This window comes from Phoca vitulina, unplaced genomic scaffold, assembly GCF_004348235.1.
Source record: "Phoca vitulina isolate PV1807 unplaced genomic scaffold, GSC_HSeal_1.0 scaffold33, whole genome shotgun sequence".
NCBI lineage: Eukaryota > Metazoa > Chordata > Mammalia > Carnivora > Phocidae > Phoca > Phoca vitulina.
In genome coordinates this window covers 18,178,986-18,195,541 of record NW_022589736.1, presented here as the reverse complement: position 1 = coordinate 18,195,541, position 16,556 = coordinate 18,178,986, and the positions used below count along the sequence as shown (strand labels likewise).

General features: G+C 39.1%; 1 protein-coding gene across 1 annotated transcript in view; it reads left to right on the top strand.

The window, feature by feature from the left end:
- The window catches only part of CUBN (cubilin), a 264,380-nt gene that overhangs the window by 7,873 nt on the left and 239,951 nt on the right, over positions 1-16,556 (top strand). Inside the window, exons 7-14 of the mRNA XM_032425570.1 lie at positions 4,378-4,504; positions 5,431-5,593; positions 7,884-8,015; positions 9,149-9,244; positions 11,308-11,426; positions 11,605-11,791; positions 12,925-13,037; positions 15,600-15,834. Of these exons, the coding sequence (XP_032281461.1) occupies positions 4,378-4,504; positions 5,431-5,593; positions 7,884-8,015; positions 9,149-9,244; positions 11,308-11,426; positions 11,605-11,791; positions 12,925-13,037; positions 15,600-15,834 (1,172 nt within the window). The remainder of the gene's footprint in view (positions 1-4,377; positions 4,505-5,430; positions 5,594-7,883; positions 8,016-9,148; positions 9,245-11,307; positions 11,427-11,604; positions 11,792-12,924; positions 13,038-15,599; positions 15,835-16,556) is intronic.

Sequence of the window (16,556 nt, the reverse complement as noted above, 5' to 3'; positions counted from 1 at the left end):
CAGTTTCCTGCCTTCCTGATATCCAGGAATGTCCTGGAGATTAGATCTCACTCCTGGTCTTCCTTTATCATCACTGTCCTCTGGGGTCTTGCAGGCCACTAACAAAGATGTGCAGCAGGTGGGATAGGACCCAAAGATCCAGGCAAAATTGATTTTTGTCTCCCCCCAGCACATTACTTTTACTCCTGCAAAATGGAAAAGAAAAAGAATTAATGTAACTATTTGCTGCATGTCAGAGATTAGAGTTCTTTTTTCCAGGTATAATCACGAGAGAGAAAGAGGAAGAGAGAACCATTTTTATTTGTTGGGAGCTGCCTAAATGACAGATTCAACTTTATATGAGCAATATTGCATTCTCTTTTGTACCTTCCTATAAAAAACAAACAAACAAACAAAAAACAACCCCCCCCCCCAAAAAAAAAAAAACCAAACAACCCAAGGACTCATTGTGGTGACTCTGGAAATGGTTTTGGTTTCTAGTCTGTGTCCTTCATAGATATGCTGGAGGACAGTTAAGAATGAACATTTAAGTCAGTTTTTTTTTTTCCTCTTGATATGAGGATAGTTTATGAAGCCCCATGAATTCCAATTGATAGCTATGAACTAAACACTCTAATTCAGGCATTTGATGGAGACTTTTGGGAGGAATAACAGAAAATAGAAAAAGGTACATGAGCATAAGACTAAATGCTTGCTTTGTGGAATCTGTGTAATGAAACAGAGAACATTTAGATACTTTCTTGTGTTCTATTAATTATGTGAGATTAAATGCCCGTTAATCAGTAGCTTCCCTGAAGCTCAAAACCTCTTCGGGAAACTTCTACGGACATTTGCTAAAGGAAAATGAGCCACTGTTGAATAATTTGGACCTGGAGAAATGTGATCACAACAAAGGGTTTGCTCTGGGTTTGGGGCCTCGTTCAGCCTTTAACTCTTGGAACCCGTTTACTTGGGAAGACAAAGGAGTCTTTATTTAAGGGGATTAATAATTCCTAATTATAAAGACCTCTGAAAGATAAAGCACTATGCAGATACTAATTAATTGGAAGCCCTGTTTCATAGGAAACTTTCTGGTAAAAACTTTTTTTCGAGTAATGAAACTAGAGCAAGGAGACCATTGTCTATTTCCACTGGTTCCTGTGGCTGGAGGTCTTGCCCCTGACTGCTTCACACAGCCAGCAGATAATATTTTGCCACTCCGATGCTGTTAATGACTCTTTATTCTGAAGAACTGATGCGTATTGTTCTCCTCCTTACTTTGGATTAAGACAGACCTTGGGATGCAAATTTGCCATGTATGGATGGTGTATATCATATACTTTGGGCTCAGATCTAGAAGGCTTTCTAGAAAAAAAAGTTGAGTTTGGTTTTTTTTTCTCCAAGAGCACAATGACGGTTCGCATATTTTATTTTATTTCTTTCCACTGTCATCACTGGTGGGTTTTTAAAACATGCAGAGGTTGAATGATGAGGATAATCTGGTTTTAGGTCAGTGGTAGTTAGGAATTAAGCTTATTACCTATTTCAGTTAGTCAGTTATGTTAATATTGAACCATGGACTCTAACATATAAGTTAAACTATGACTATGAAAGTGTATTTGACCTCTTTTCAATTGCCAAATGCACTTGCAGTGTTCTTGAACACTGAAAAGCCCAGTTTTGTTCTGCCAGAACCAAACCAGCAATAGAAAGTCCTTACAATGGTGACTTCTACTGGGACGTATATAATTTATCACTCTTTTTCTTTAAAGGACATATCCAGATACCTTAAGAATATATTTTGCATGCAAACACTGTTAGGTTAAAAAGACACATAAAAATGAAAAGTCTTCGGGGCACCTGGTTGGCTCAGTCGGAAGAGCATGTGGCTCTTCATCTTGGGGTGGTGACCTTGAGCCCCTCGTTGGGTGTAGAGATTACTTAAATAAATTTAAAAGAAAAGAAAAGAAAAGAAAAGTCTTCAACTAACTACCTTTCAGAATATGGGGGTGTGACGTAGAAGAGCATGGGTGCAAGAGTAACACCGACCTAGGTTTTAATTCATCTTCTGCCAATTCCTAATCCTGTGGCCTTGGGCAATGTGAACCTAGCCAGTAAAATGGGATTAATACTTGTCTTTGAGGATCATAGCAAGGAAGCTAGTGTATACTTGGCTGCCTTCCTCCCTCTGTTCCTCACATGAAGCTACATTTAAATGAAAGAAGTATACTTTGTAGTTCTTTAGAGAAAAGTGTAGGATGAAAATTCACTCATCTCCAAGTAAGAAGGAGGAGAGAGATAGAGGGGATTTAACTGCAGGTCCACGAACCAGAATCTCCTCTCAAATCTTAAGTCATTTTCCTATAGCAAAGCACTTAGTGATAAGATAAACACAATTTCCTGAGCGCTTCCTATGGGAAAATGTCTTGAGACCCCCCAAGGTGAAACTAGTGCTCATGGATTGGCACTAGTATGTTACAAGAAACAGGGGCAGAGGGAGTTATTACATTGTCTAAGGTGAACAGTTACTAGGTAGTATCAGGATTTAAACCCAGGCAGTCTTGTCCCGTAGGGTCAAGAATACTCAGACCTCTTATACAGGATAAGCTCAGAAACCTAGGGAAGTTGGTTTAAAGATTCGAAAAAAATTCTTTTTGATGGGTGGAAGTGGTGGTAAAATATACTTTTAGCATGGAAGCCACCTGGGTCCAATGCTCAAGTATGTATGTGAAATAGTGTAAAGTTCTGTAATCAAGAGTCTAATGAAATATCCTAAAAGAGTATTCTGTGTAAGGATGGGAGAGTAAAGAGGAAAGGGACGAGGATATGAGAGGGAGAGTATGGAAAGAGAGAGATGAGAAGTTAAATAGTTATGGGTAGAGAATGAATAATTAAAATTTTTTTTAAAGTTTAATCATCTATTGCTATTAGTCTATGACCTTGTCTTAATGAGAAAGACAACCTTGGAATGATCATATATGTAATTTATTAACGAGCAGATTTTACACAATATATATTGGTGTTAAAAATTGCACCGGGACATAATTATACCAAAAAAAGTATTCATTTATCTGAAATTCCAGCGTAATTGGGTATCCTGTGTCTTTATTTGCCAAGTCTGGCCGTTCTACGTGTAAGTGCCTGAATGATACTCACAGTAGTCTTCCTCTCCATCTCTGGCCACGCTCAGTGATCTCTTCTTCCTTAGAACCCACAGAAAGGTGCCCCCCCAACAGATGTTTCTGGGCCCTTCTGTGGGTACACCCTGTTCTGTGCCCAGAGCGTGGCTCTTGCTCTCTAGACTCTCCTCTCCCACACATCAATCACACATTTGTATTCCTCTTCCGACATCAGCTGAGCTCCTTGTGCCTCATCAACAAGGATTGTTAAAAGAGCTTCTTCACCTTATAGAATGGCCCCTTTCCATAACACTCAGAAAGTAGTTCCTGGCCAAGCAGGTCCTCCCTGTTCCTTGTCTCTGATCCTTGACCCCCATGGTCAGTGGCTTCTGTGAGGGCCAGCGCTGCTCAAGGGCGGGCAAATGGTGACCTCTGGGTCTGGCTCTCCACTCCAGCAGAAGTGCTCAAACATGTGAAAATAAAGAAGCTTAAGCTCTGTGACCCCTTCACCTGCTTCCCTGCCCCAGCTTGCCATTCTCACATCTTCCACATTCCCTCTGAAGCTGAGCACAGATAGAAAGCTAATGCAGCAACTTGAAGGATTGCAATAGTTTAAAACAACTTTGCTCATCTGATTATTATCGAGCTGAAATTTTCTCATAACAAAACACCCACTGCCCGTGAGCTTGGGTATTACGTAAAATTGCATTTGTGAGTTAAAATATGGCTATGAAAGAAATGTTACTATGTTAACTGCATCTCTTATGGATAGAAGTAGTGCCCTTTGTAATATGATAATAATTACTGTATTCCCTGAGATGTGGCTATACCATGCCTGTGGGGTTATACAATTCCAGAGAACATTTGGGAATATATCAGCTCCGTCAAGGTCACCTGTGCTTACTGGTGGGTCCAGTTGGAGGGACAATGAATGGACTTGATCTCTCCCTTTACCATCCCGAATGAACTCCATCCCCCTTAGTTTATGGATGTCTGACCTTTGAAAGTGCTGTTTGATGACCTGATACGAGAAGAATTTATGGTGGTAGTCATGCCCAGATAGTACGTTGTGCCCCTCTCAGACTGTATTTGAGAGATAACACGCGTACTCAATCTACCGCTTGAGTGATTTTCTTTCAAGACCCCAGCCAATAAATCTGGTTGTCTGGTTTAGGATTCCACGTGAATGTCAATGACTTAGAGTTGGAATTATTATTTTCTTAATTGATGCTAAGAAACAGGCACTTGCCCTGATGTTATGCTCTTGTGTAACCCATAGTTGTCTCTGCTCACCTGAGACACACGGCCCCCAGTGTGCATCCAGATACGACGACTGTGAAGGGGGCTCCAAGGAGCTCTGTGTCCACGGCATCTGCGAGGATCTAGTCCGCGTGCAGGCTGACCAGGTGAGTCCCCCACAGGATGTGGCACGTCTGCGTATGAGCACGGCTTTGGCAGAGCTACAGAGAGGAAGTCACTTCCTGCTCTGAAGTGGGGCGCAGGTGAGGAAAAAGATGAGGGTTGTCCATAAAAAAACAGAAAACTGGACCCAGAGGTGATATCATTATAGAAATTGCTACCATTTTTATTGTTCCTTCGTCCGCCTGTCTCTGAGACATGACCTTCTCGTGGCCTCATGAGTTGGAACAGTGACGAGACATGGAAACACCAAAGGCCCACTCTTGCTGGCAACATGCCCTTCTAGGGAGTCTGGATTGTTTCTGGCCCTGCAGACTCTGAGCCACCTCCCTGAGTGGCCCCTGTGCTCTGGATCCTGACAACCTTGGCTCCTGACCTTCAAGATCACCCAGACCCGGCCCACTTGGCCTTGTATGAGACCTTCGGGTCTTTATTTTTAGTTCTTTTTTTTTTTTTTTTTTTCCCTACCCTTGTGATGGAGAATGGTTCCCTTCCAGTGATGGTGGGAGGAGAGAGTGGGTGGGAAGGGAAGGAGAGACTTTCAAAAAGGAAACAAACAGAATGGATTTTCCAAGGTCTGTGCCTCTATGGGTGTTTTTCCCTCTAAAAACACAGCAGGCTGAGTGCATTGACTTTAATTATATTGACTTACAGTTCTTGATTGTGGTTGCTCTTTCCCTGGCATCTTTGGGACAAATTATAGGTTTGCCTTACTCCGAAATAAAGATGTTTCTCTTTTTGTGTGGTCTGGTCTAAATGCTTAATCATATGGGAAGAAGAAGAGAAGCCACTCAATTGGCCTTATGGAAACAAACGCTAGAGGATCAACAGCTGGGGGCTTGGTGAGATTTTCAAAGGCTTTTCTTGCTCATTTTCTTGATTGCCTTGAGTCACACTCTTGTTGTTCTGCCAGCCCAGGTACAGCTGCCTCTGCGACGCGGGGTGGACGTCCCCGCCGAGCGGCCCGGCCTGTGTGCTGGACATAGATGAGTGCAGCCTCCAGCCCTCACCGTGCTCAACGCTCGCACAGTGCTTCAACACGCCGGGCTCCTTCTACTGCGGGGCCTGCCCGACAGGTACAGGGGCTCGTCCACGCCCAGCTGGGCAAGGTGCCAGAACGGACTTCCTTCCACTGCCCAAAGCTAAGAAGACCATTCTCAGGAAGCCTTCCAATCCCATTGCATGGCCTATTTCACTATTTCCCACCGCAGGGCCATCTTTCTGCTGTAATAATTCAGCAGCAGAAATCAGAGGGCCCGAGCCAAATGCGGGGGGCAGGGTCAAGCACCTGCTTGCCGTGGCCGGCAGCTGACTCGGATTTGTTCCAGCCCCACCTCCCTTACTAGCCAGATGTTTGCAAACTTGGGCAGATGATTTCACCTCTTTGTGTCACCGCTGGAGTCCAGTAGTCCTCACCTGGGTGTGTCACTGGGAGACCCTGTGGTCTTGCTGTAAATAGGGGTATCTGGCTTCATCTCAGACCCACAGAGACCGAATCTCCAGGTCAGGTCACATGCTGAGTCATGGAAAACAGACTCTGGGCTCAGAGGCTGCCTGGGTTTGAGTCTGTGCTTCATCTCTCACTATATGAGACCATCATCATCCAATCAACGCATATTTGTAGAGCTCCCACTATGAGCAAAGCACTTTGCTGGGTGCACTGGGGAGCAATTAACCAGACCTCAGAGAGTCTACAAGGCCCCTTGGCACTCCTTGTGTGTTGTTAGAAGGTACAGCATATAAGAATATAATTATTTTATGAAACTTCATTGAGACACTGTGCTGGGGCAATTTTTAATTCTTGCAACTATGACAAAATCAAGAAACGTTAGGAATTAGTTTTATTCCCACTTTAAAATATAAGACCATGAGGCTCGGAGAAGGTAAATAACTTGCCCAAGATCACATAGCTTATAAGCAGTCAGGAGTCAAACCTAGGTCTGCCTGACTATGGATTTGAGTTGGGCTGCTGAATACTTCATTGATCCGTCTCATCAAGGAACCCACACACCTATTGCTTCCTGTGACTTTTGGTTTAGTGACTTTCTTCATGTTACCTGCTTAGATCTTGTATAACTAGGAAGAAATTGAAAAAAACGTGTAAAAAGTTTTTCCCTCTTAGTTCTCAGGGGCAAATAAAATTGGAAAACAACCACATTCTTGAAGGCAATTTGCCAGTGACAGTCTTTAAAAACTAGAAATCAGAAAAATAAATGATTTTGAACTATAGGATTCTTTTATTTATCATTGGAGAAAAAAAGAGAAACAAAACTTTTCGTTTTCCTGTTAATCACGTTATTTTTTTCCTGCATGTCAAAATAAACACATGCTGCTTATAAAATATAAAGAAACTATAAAAATATGAAAATAAGATGGCAAAAAATGCCCATAGTCTTATCACTCGGAGGACCACCATTGACATTGGGGCATATTTCCTTCCAGCTCTCTTCTGCGCATTCTTCACCCACAATATGTTATTTCCGTAGGTGGAATTTTAGAAGGGACTCTACTTAGATGAAATAAAAGAAATATTTTTAAAAATTTAGAAGGTTTTAAACATTCTTATCATAATTTTAGTCATTTGAATTATAAGAGTAATAAAACTCACTGTAACAATTGATTTAAACAGAAATATCTAGAGGAAAAGTCCCTCTTTCTTCACCTTCAGTCTTATCCTCCTAATGAGACTACTGTTAACAATTGTTTTCTCTCCTCTTCTTCGTTTTCCTTCACTCATACAAACACGTAGACACATATGCAGGTTTAAAAAAATTTCTTCCCCAAATTGGGATCATACTCTGCATATTATTCTAAAATTTGTATTATTAGTTAAAGTGTGTATGGGGAAATTTTTTAATATGTGTGTGTGCATGTCATTAAAAATAGCTTTTCATATCAGTGGTGTAGATGAGTCGTAATAGATTCAGCTATGCCCTAGTGATCACTGAGAGGTTTGTGGTTTTTTCTCCCCATTAAACAACTCTGCAGTAGACATCTGCTTACCTACATCTGTAGATACTGCCATTTTTATCACTGCAGAAACTGTTTTAAGAAGTGGAATTGTTAGTCCAAAGGTATATATTTTAAAAATTTTAATGAATATTGCTAAATCTATTTCCAAGTAGGTTTTACTAATTAAACTTCTGACTAAAAGCATCTAAGAGTACCTCACATGCCCGCCACTTTGCCAGAATTTGTTTTTGAGAATTTAAAACAATTTTTGCCAAACTGAAAGGTAGAGTCTTCCTCATTTTAATCTATAGTTTCTTAGAGTGAAGCGGGTTTTTATGTATCTTTGACAATTTGCATTTCTTTGTTGTCAACTTGTCTATAGAGCTAACTTTTCAAATCTTCTGATCTTTCTAGGCTGGCAAGGAAATGGATACAGTTGCCAAGATATCAATGAATGTGAGATAAATAATGGTGGTTGTTCCGTGGCTCCACCTGTCACCTGTGTGAATACATTTGGGTCTTACCACTGTCAAGCCTGTCCACCAGGTGCGACACCAAGTTTCCTGAAACCATTACAGGCAAAACATACATTTGGAAACAGGGTCTTGTGCTCCATTTTATTTATTTTATTTTATTTTATTTTAGTTTTAGTTTTTTTAGGGAGGGAGAGAGAGAGAGGGGGGGGGGGGGGCGGGGGGGGGGCAGGGGGAGAGGGAGAGAGAGAGGATCTTAAGCAGGCTCCACACCCAGTGCCGAACACAATGTGGGACTCGATCTCACGACCCTGAGATCATAGCCTAAGCTGAAATCAAGAGTCAGATGCTTAACTGACTGAGCCACCCAGGCACCCCGCTTGTGCTCTGTTTTAAATATGACTCTGTCTGAGGAGATATATGAGTAGTGCCGAAAGTTTTATTTAACTTATGGATTCAGGGCACGTTAGTTCAAGCTATATTATGAAAAGCAATAGAAAATATTTTTAATATCAATGGAAAACAACAAACCTTTACAAATTGTGAAACAGCCTGAGGAGATAATGCAGAATTTGAAACATTTTCTCTGTGGATCACAGATCTATAGCTCCATTGTTTCCACAAATAATTTTTAATACAATGTAGTCATGAGATGTTTTATATATAAAGTTTACTAAATAACAGGCACACTAGTAAGCATATAATGTATGTTATTTTCCTTTCTCTTCTGGAAAGAAGTCATTACTGCTATTCTGTGATCTCAACTGAGTGACTACCCAAGAAGTTCAGGGAGTTCTAAGGGATATATTGAAACCCTATATGTTTTATTAACGTGAAACAACAGTACTTTGGACTTCTACGATAATTTAGCTCTCAGATCATTAAAGTCACTGTAATTAGAAAATGTCAATTTGCTTAGTACCAGCACTTTCTAAGTCTACCAGTAGTTTCATGCATCTTTTTATTTTTATTTTTTATTTTTGTCATTAGAAACAACCCAGAACATTGTTTCTGCCATCAGGTTCCCCATTCTTATTGTCGTTTTTTCTTAATGATAGGAATTTGTGTATGATGCTTCATACTTACCTTTTCTGTTCTGATGATAGAAGATCTCTGGTTAGCCTGGTTCATGATATTTGGTTCTTGGATTCGGATTCTTCAGTATTCTAAATGTTGTTTGTTATGCCCTGCCCTTGCTGTCATCAGGGTACCAAGGCGATGGAAGAGTGTGCACACTCATTGACATCTGCTCAGTCAGTAATGGAGGCTGCCACCCAGATGCATCATGCTCCTCAGTTCTAGGTGATGACTCTCCCTCTGGTTTGCGGTATTTGAATATGACCCTCTAAAACAAATCAACATCTTAAAAACAAAATCCCCTATCCTCAAAATTCTTATTTTGATCTTCAAACCAAAAAGTAATCCTTGTTTTAAAATTATACATTTGGATTTTTTAATGTAATAGACTATGCTCTTCTCTGGTCTGGCCTAATTTAGCAATTATTTCCCAAGATAATCAAGCCAGCAAAGTAATTTATGACTGTATTCGAGAAAACAGCAAGGAGAAAAGGAGGAAGGACCGTTGTCAACTCTCTTTTCTATGTCATTGGCTAGGACTGAGCCCTGTTGCTAACCTTGGCTGCAAGGGAGGCTGGGAAATGTAGTTTATTTCAGGTGCTTATGCCCCCAGTTAAAATAAAGAATTCACTACTAAAAAACGGAAAAGTGGATCTAGGGCAATAACCAACAGTGTCTGCAATGCTGTGTAAGAGGAATTTCACGTCCTATAATTGAAAAAATATATATTGCTAAATTTTCTCCCAGAAGTGTATCAATTTATACTTACCAACAGTGCATGAAAGTATACATGTATCCCACCCTTGACAATAATGGATACTATTGTTATTTCTCATTTTGGTCAATTTTATAGGCAAAATTGCCTTCCCATTATTTTAATTTTGATCATATCAAAATTCATTTTTGATCATGAATAATTAATGCTTTATTTTGTTTTTAAAGATTTTATTTATTTGACAGAGAGAGAGAGAGAGAGCACAAGCAGAGGGAGAGAGGCAGAAGGAGAGGGAAAAGCAGACTCCGGGCTGAGCAGGGAGCCCGGTGTGGGGCTCGATCCCAGGACCCTGGGATCATGCCCCGAGCTGAAGGCAGACGCTTAACCACCTGAGCCATCCAGGCACCCCAATAATGAATACTTTCTACATATTTACTGGCTTTATTATTTTTTTTCTATTTGTTCATGTCCTTTGTTCATCTGCTTTCTCATTGATTTGTAAATTTTCATTATGTACTAAGGATATTATCTCATTATCTGTCTTACGTTTTACATGTATTTTCCCTGGCACATTATTTTTATTTTAATTTTGTGGTGGTATTTTCTACTTAGAAGTTTAACATTTCTATGCTATCAAAAAGATAAATCTCTTTTTATAGGATTTTCTCCTTTTGGAATTAAGCCTTTCCTACAGAACTCTAAAAATAGTCAAGTGCTTGCTCTTTTGTACTTTCATTTATTTTTAACATTAAGGTCTTGATCTTTTGGGGATTTATTTTTATCTATAGTATCAAATAGACATTTAGCTTGATATTTTTGTTCAAATGTGTGGCTCCAACTTCATTTATTGAATAACATATCATAACTCTTGCTATTTCCAAATACCACTTTTATTTTTACTGACATAATATATCTATTCACATATGTAAAAAAATACATATGTGTATATATGTATGTGTATAATATATACATAGAACTTATATATATGTATATACTGTGACTATTAAATGTTTATTAAATAATTAACAGCATACTGAAGTAGTTAGGAACATGGATTCTAGAAAAATACTGCTTAGATTTTGATTTTCCCCTTGGTTCCATCATATTCTGGCTGTGTGTCCTTTGTCAAGGCGCTTAATCTTTCTGTGTTTTGTCCTCATTTGTAAATGGGGATTAAAACAGTACCTATTTATAGTCCGTATGGGTACAGTGCTTGCAACAGATACCATCTGCATGAGAATACCCTTTTCTGCTGTCAACCCCTCCATGAGAAACTCCCCTTTCCCTTGGTGTACCTCACACTTGTCCACAACTCAGGACCATGACATATGGACTGACAGCTCCCGTGTCAATTTGTATATAAAGTATTGGAAATGCATAATGCCTTTCTTATTTTTAAGATAAAAATAGAAAAAGATTCTATTATTTTCTCTTTATGCCTGGTGTTTCTGCTCTGAGAGATATGCAGACTTGACTTTGGCAATTTCTTATCTAGACAACAGGGCCTGAGTTGTGTTACTGGGTCTGAATCGAGGAGATCTGTATTTATACTTCCATTTTGATTTCTAAACAGGTTCCTTACCTCTCTGCACTTGTCTCCCGGGGTATACTGGAAATGGTTATGGGCCAAATGGATGTGTGCAACTCAGTAATATTTGCCAGAGCCGCCCCTGTTTAAATGGACAGTGCATTGTGAGTCCTTTATTCTTCTTTACTTAGCAATTACCATTTCAACGAACTCTTACAAGTTAGGCTACCAGAAGATGTTTGTGGCTCAACACCTGCTACGTACATCATGTAACACTAATATTCCTTGTTATTTGAGTTGATTCACGTTTATCATTATGGCGTTATGTTTTTCTTTCCTTAGGAAACAGTCTCTGGTTATCTTTGTGAGTGTGAGCCAGGTTGGGCCGGCGTCAACTGTACAGGAAATATAAATGAGTGTCTGAGCAGCCCCTGCTTGAATGGGGGAACTTGTGTGGATGGCGTTAATGCTTTCAGTTGTGAATGTACACGTTTCTGGACTGGACTCCTCTGTCAGATTCCCCAGCAAGGTACGCTCAGCATTTCTTCTCTCACAGATGCTCACAGCATGGAAGGATCATCCCTTCATGAGTCCTGCCGTGGATTCTTCTCTCTTGTCTAGTGGCTCAAACGCTTTCAACTAAGCCTTCCCTTGCAGCTGTAGTCTAGAATTTACGAGGTAAATATTTATCTCAGCTTAAGCCAGAAGAACCTTCCTTCAAAGGAAGAATTAAGTTAGTATTTGCCATTTTTATTATGTCTGTTCTGAAAATAAAATTTGCTAAGGTAGTGTAGTTCTCTAGGGAGAGTTTTCTCTACAGCAGCTGTTTCATTTCCCTATAATATTACACTAAATCATGTCAGTCTCCTGCTCTACAACACACAGTCACTCCCCATTGCCCACCTGTTAAATAAAACTTGGCCTTACCATATCCAATTAACCTTATTTTTCACTAGTTCCCTAATAATACTCCCTTTCCAAGCCAGACGTCTTTTCTTATCACCTGACCCCATGTCCCACCATGCTGTGTTCCTTTATTTGGGATATTTTTCTCCCCAGATATCTCCAAATTCTTCCTTTGCTTCGCATCTGAATGTATCTGTCCCTCAGGAGTACTTCACCTTCAAGCCTCAATCTCCTTCATCAAGCTTCTTCTGACTACTCCAGCCCTCTTGTATAACTCTTGATTTGGAATCAGCACATTTATTGAGACTTTACTATGTGTTTAGGACTCTGGTAGATGCTATGGAGAAATAAGCATAAAATACTATCTCCTCATATTATCTGTTTATCCTCTGGTTGAGGAGATGAGTCTAATACAAAATGGCGGAGAGGAGACAAGAGCTAAAGATTAGAACTAAGTTGTGTGGGTTCAAGTCAAGTATCACAGAGGCAGAGAGAATGGGAACCAGGGAAAACAAAAAGAGGCAGGGAGGTACACAGTGGTGACAAGGAGATGCCAAGTGGACTTTGAACAACAGGTGGGACTTAGGTGGGTGTCCGAGGAAAAAGAGGACAGGGAGAAGAAAGAGTGGCAGGGCATTTGTCTCCAGTGTTACTTACTCAGATTTCTCTCATATTTCAGCAGCAGGGTTAGAGCTGCCGAGCCTCTTCCTTTTCAGAGTCTCTGTAAAGCAGAATTCATCTTCTCTCCCTTTGCAGTGTGTGGAGGGTCCCTCTCAGGGATGAATGGAAGTTTCAGCTACATGAGCCCTGATGTTGGTTATGTACATGATGTCAACTGCTTCTGGGTTATCCGAACTGAAGAGGGAAAGGTAAATGTAGTATCTCCTGCCCAATGTGCATTTCATTTGTATACATGAATATGCAATATGTGTATATATTACATAAAATACATATAGTGGTAATCCAACCATCATATATTGAGGACCTGCTAGGTGTCAGGCTCTGGGCTAGATAGTTTATGCACCTTTCTCAAGACTTACACTAACTCTTTGAAATAGGTGATTGTATCCTCATTTTATAAATGAGATAATGGAAACTAAGAGTAGCTACGTCATTTTTTAAAAACACTTTTTAGCTGGTAATTAGATGAGTTGGATTTCAAAGTCAGGTTTGTCTGATTCCAAAGTCCATGCTTTGTCCAGTAGAGGTGATTCTCCGAAGGGAGTGGCCAACTGCAAGCTGGGAATTTGTAGTCCTATCGTTCCCGAGACAGTCTTGTTTGAAGATGACCACTCAGTGTTCTGTTGATTATTACGCAAAATGGGGACAACTATGAAAATGGTTTTCTTATTGGAGCCTTCTCTGTGCCACTGTGCTGTGTTAATTGCTTTATATACATTGTGTCATTGTATTTTAACTCTTGTAACCCTACCCTGAAAGATAAGAATTGTTATTCTCATTTTACGTCTGTGGAAAGGGAGCCTGGAGCAGCTGAGGAATTTGTTCAAGGTCAAATGGTTTGTAAGCGGCAAGCCGTGACCCAAGTCCAGGCCGTTCGACTCCAGTGACTCTGAACCCTGCATGAACAGTCTTCAAATTAAGATCTGACCCTGAGGTTTTTAGTGCTTTTATCCCCGGCATTCATTACTCAGACTTTTCCAAATACTTATTTCTCAACCAACTCCTAGACTCATTAAAATGAAGTTTGTATGTCTGAATAGATAAGGTTTTCCCTTGAAACTCTGTGAACTTTTTCCAGCAAACTAATGTTACAGAGGTCATTGTACAATGGTCACAACATATTTTTCCCTTGAGATGGGAGGATTCTTTGGGGCCTGGTGACCCCACAATAGCATCAACTCCAAAATCGATTTCCCAGTGGGTATGTTATGTGAATTTCCTTCCTCCCATTTAGTGTTCATGAATTCTATTTCCTGACATTGAAAACATTTTTCTTTCAAGAAAAGTCATTTTGTGAAAAAATTTTAATACTTTTATTATCCATTTGTAAAAAAAAAATCATGCTGCTTTTCTTGATTATTGTGATTTCATATCCTCTTAGCTCCACAATTTACATAATATAGTAGAACTTTTATAGAAATCAGGGTAGTTCAATTCATGAACATTTATTTGAGTTTTATTGAAATTGCTTCAAGGACAAAAATGATGCAATGTTGGGGAACAGATCTTAAAAATACCCTAGCATAGAATTTCAAAAATATCCTGATATCCTTTCTCATTAGCTAAATGCTGTTGTGGTTTTAGATCATAATGGAAATCAAATTTGACAGCCTCCTTTTAGTAGTTTGGCTCTTTTAAGTGATGTTATCTGTACAAAATCTTTTTTATTTTATTAATTACAATATTATATTTAAGTTTGTACGTTCTAACATTTTAACTTGGAAATGTATTTTTGTGTTTATTCTCTTCTACTTGTATGCTCAGAACACTTCAGATTACTTTTTCCCTATTCCCCACTCTTGGTATTACTCATCTCTTAATGATATCCAACCACTGAGGACTTGCCGACCCTACACACGCGTACACCATGCCTACTCAGTCTATACCTGAGGTTGTCAATCTGTTAGTATCTTGTTGAGAGGTTCAGAGAACCCTCAGGAATCAGCATCTCTGGGGGTCGGTGAACATTTATGGGTATGCTACACACTGCAGGTTATTCAGGTGACCAGGGTATAAATTCTTGTGAACGGTATTATTTGTCAGTTACATTTAATTCAGGGTAGATTTCTCAAATGTCCAATGTATTTTACTGATGTGGAAGCATTGTCAACTATACATTTGAAGGGCCTTTATTTAAGGGACTTGACAGTTTAATGAAATCTAGTTAAATATATTTCATTAACCCATTCAGTAACAACTCAATGGGTATAAAGTTTCAGTTATGCAAGATGTGTAAGTTCTAGAGATCTGATGTACAACATTGTGCCCCTAATAGTATGGTATGGTGCACTTCAACATTTGTTAAGACAGTGGATCGCATGTTGTATTCTTACCACTAAAAGAAGAAAAGAGAGACACAAGGAAACTCTGGGAGCTGTTGGATATGCCTATTACATTGACGGTGATGATGGCATCAGAGGTGTTAGCATACGTCCAAAAACTCATCAAATTGTACACAGTTAATATGTGCAGTTCTTTGTATGCCAATTACACCTCAATAAAGCTGTTAAAAATCTATTTCATTAACATTAAGGTTTTTAATATATTTTGATCTTAGCTGAAGCCTAAGCAATTTTTAACACAAGTTATTGAATATGTAGATTTGTCATATGTATTTGTGGATAGTTGGGAAATTATAGATATGCCTCTTGAAAGGTGACTTAATATGAATGCTTCCTAATTAGTGGGAGAAACGCTTTAGAATTAATATGGAAATGAAAAACAATATGTTGTGACCTTTACATTTTTAGGTGCTGCGTATCACTTTCACTTTTTTCCGGTTAGAATCAGTGAGCAATTGTCCACACGAGTTTCTTCAGATTCATGATGGAGATTCCTCTGCAGCACTCCAACTTGGAAGGTTCTGTGGCTCCATTCTCCCTCATGAACTCCTCAGTAGTGACAATGCCCTCTATTTTCATCTCCATTCTGAACATTTCAGAAGTGAGAGAGGCTTTACAATAAGATGGGAAACACAGCAACCAGGTATGTGTAAACATGAAGAAAAATCAAGCAAAATCTTGAGATTATTTTCTTCATTAATGTTAGACTTGTGGATAACATTAAATGTTTTGAGATCCAGGGATTATATCATACTTTTATAGTTCTTTAAATATCAAATAAATCTAAAATGAATTGGAATTGCATTTTGTGTTTGGAGATAACAAAATTTGGATGAACAAAAAAGATTAAAAACCATGAGTCTTAATGGATCCCTTATGAAATTACCAAACAGCATTCTTATAAACTCTACTAGTAAATTACTGCAGGGATGTTGTTGACTACATTGTTGTTCCTTTGTTAGTATTCCTTATCTTAATGACCATTTGATAATTTGTTCTTTTGTTGTTATTTTGTCTTGAGGGGCTCTACTTTTTTTCTTTTTTAGCTTTTTACTATACAATTTTTAAACAGGTAAAAAAGCAGATAGAACAGTCCTGAACCTCCAGTTTATTCATCAATAAATCTGTGCATCTATTTCTGGAATTTCTCTGCTTTTCTATTGGTTATTTATCTGTCCTTGTGCCGCATTGGCTTAACTAACTACTGAAGCTTGAAATCTGGTTGTATAAATCCTGTAACTTGGTTCTTTTAAAATATGCTAGATCCTTTACATTTTCTTATAAATTTTAGAATCAATTTCTTAATTTCTCCCCAAAATCTGCTGGGATTTTGTTGGCATTGTCTTGAATCTATAACTTGGGAAG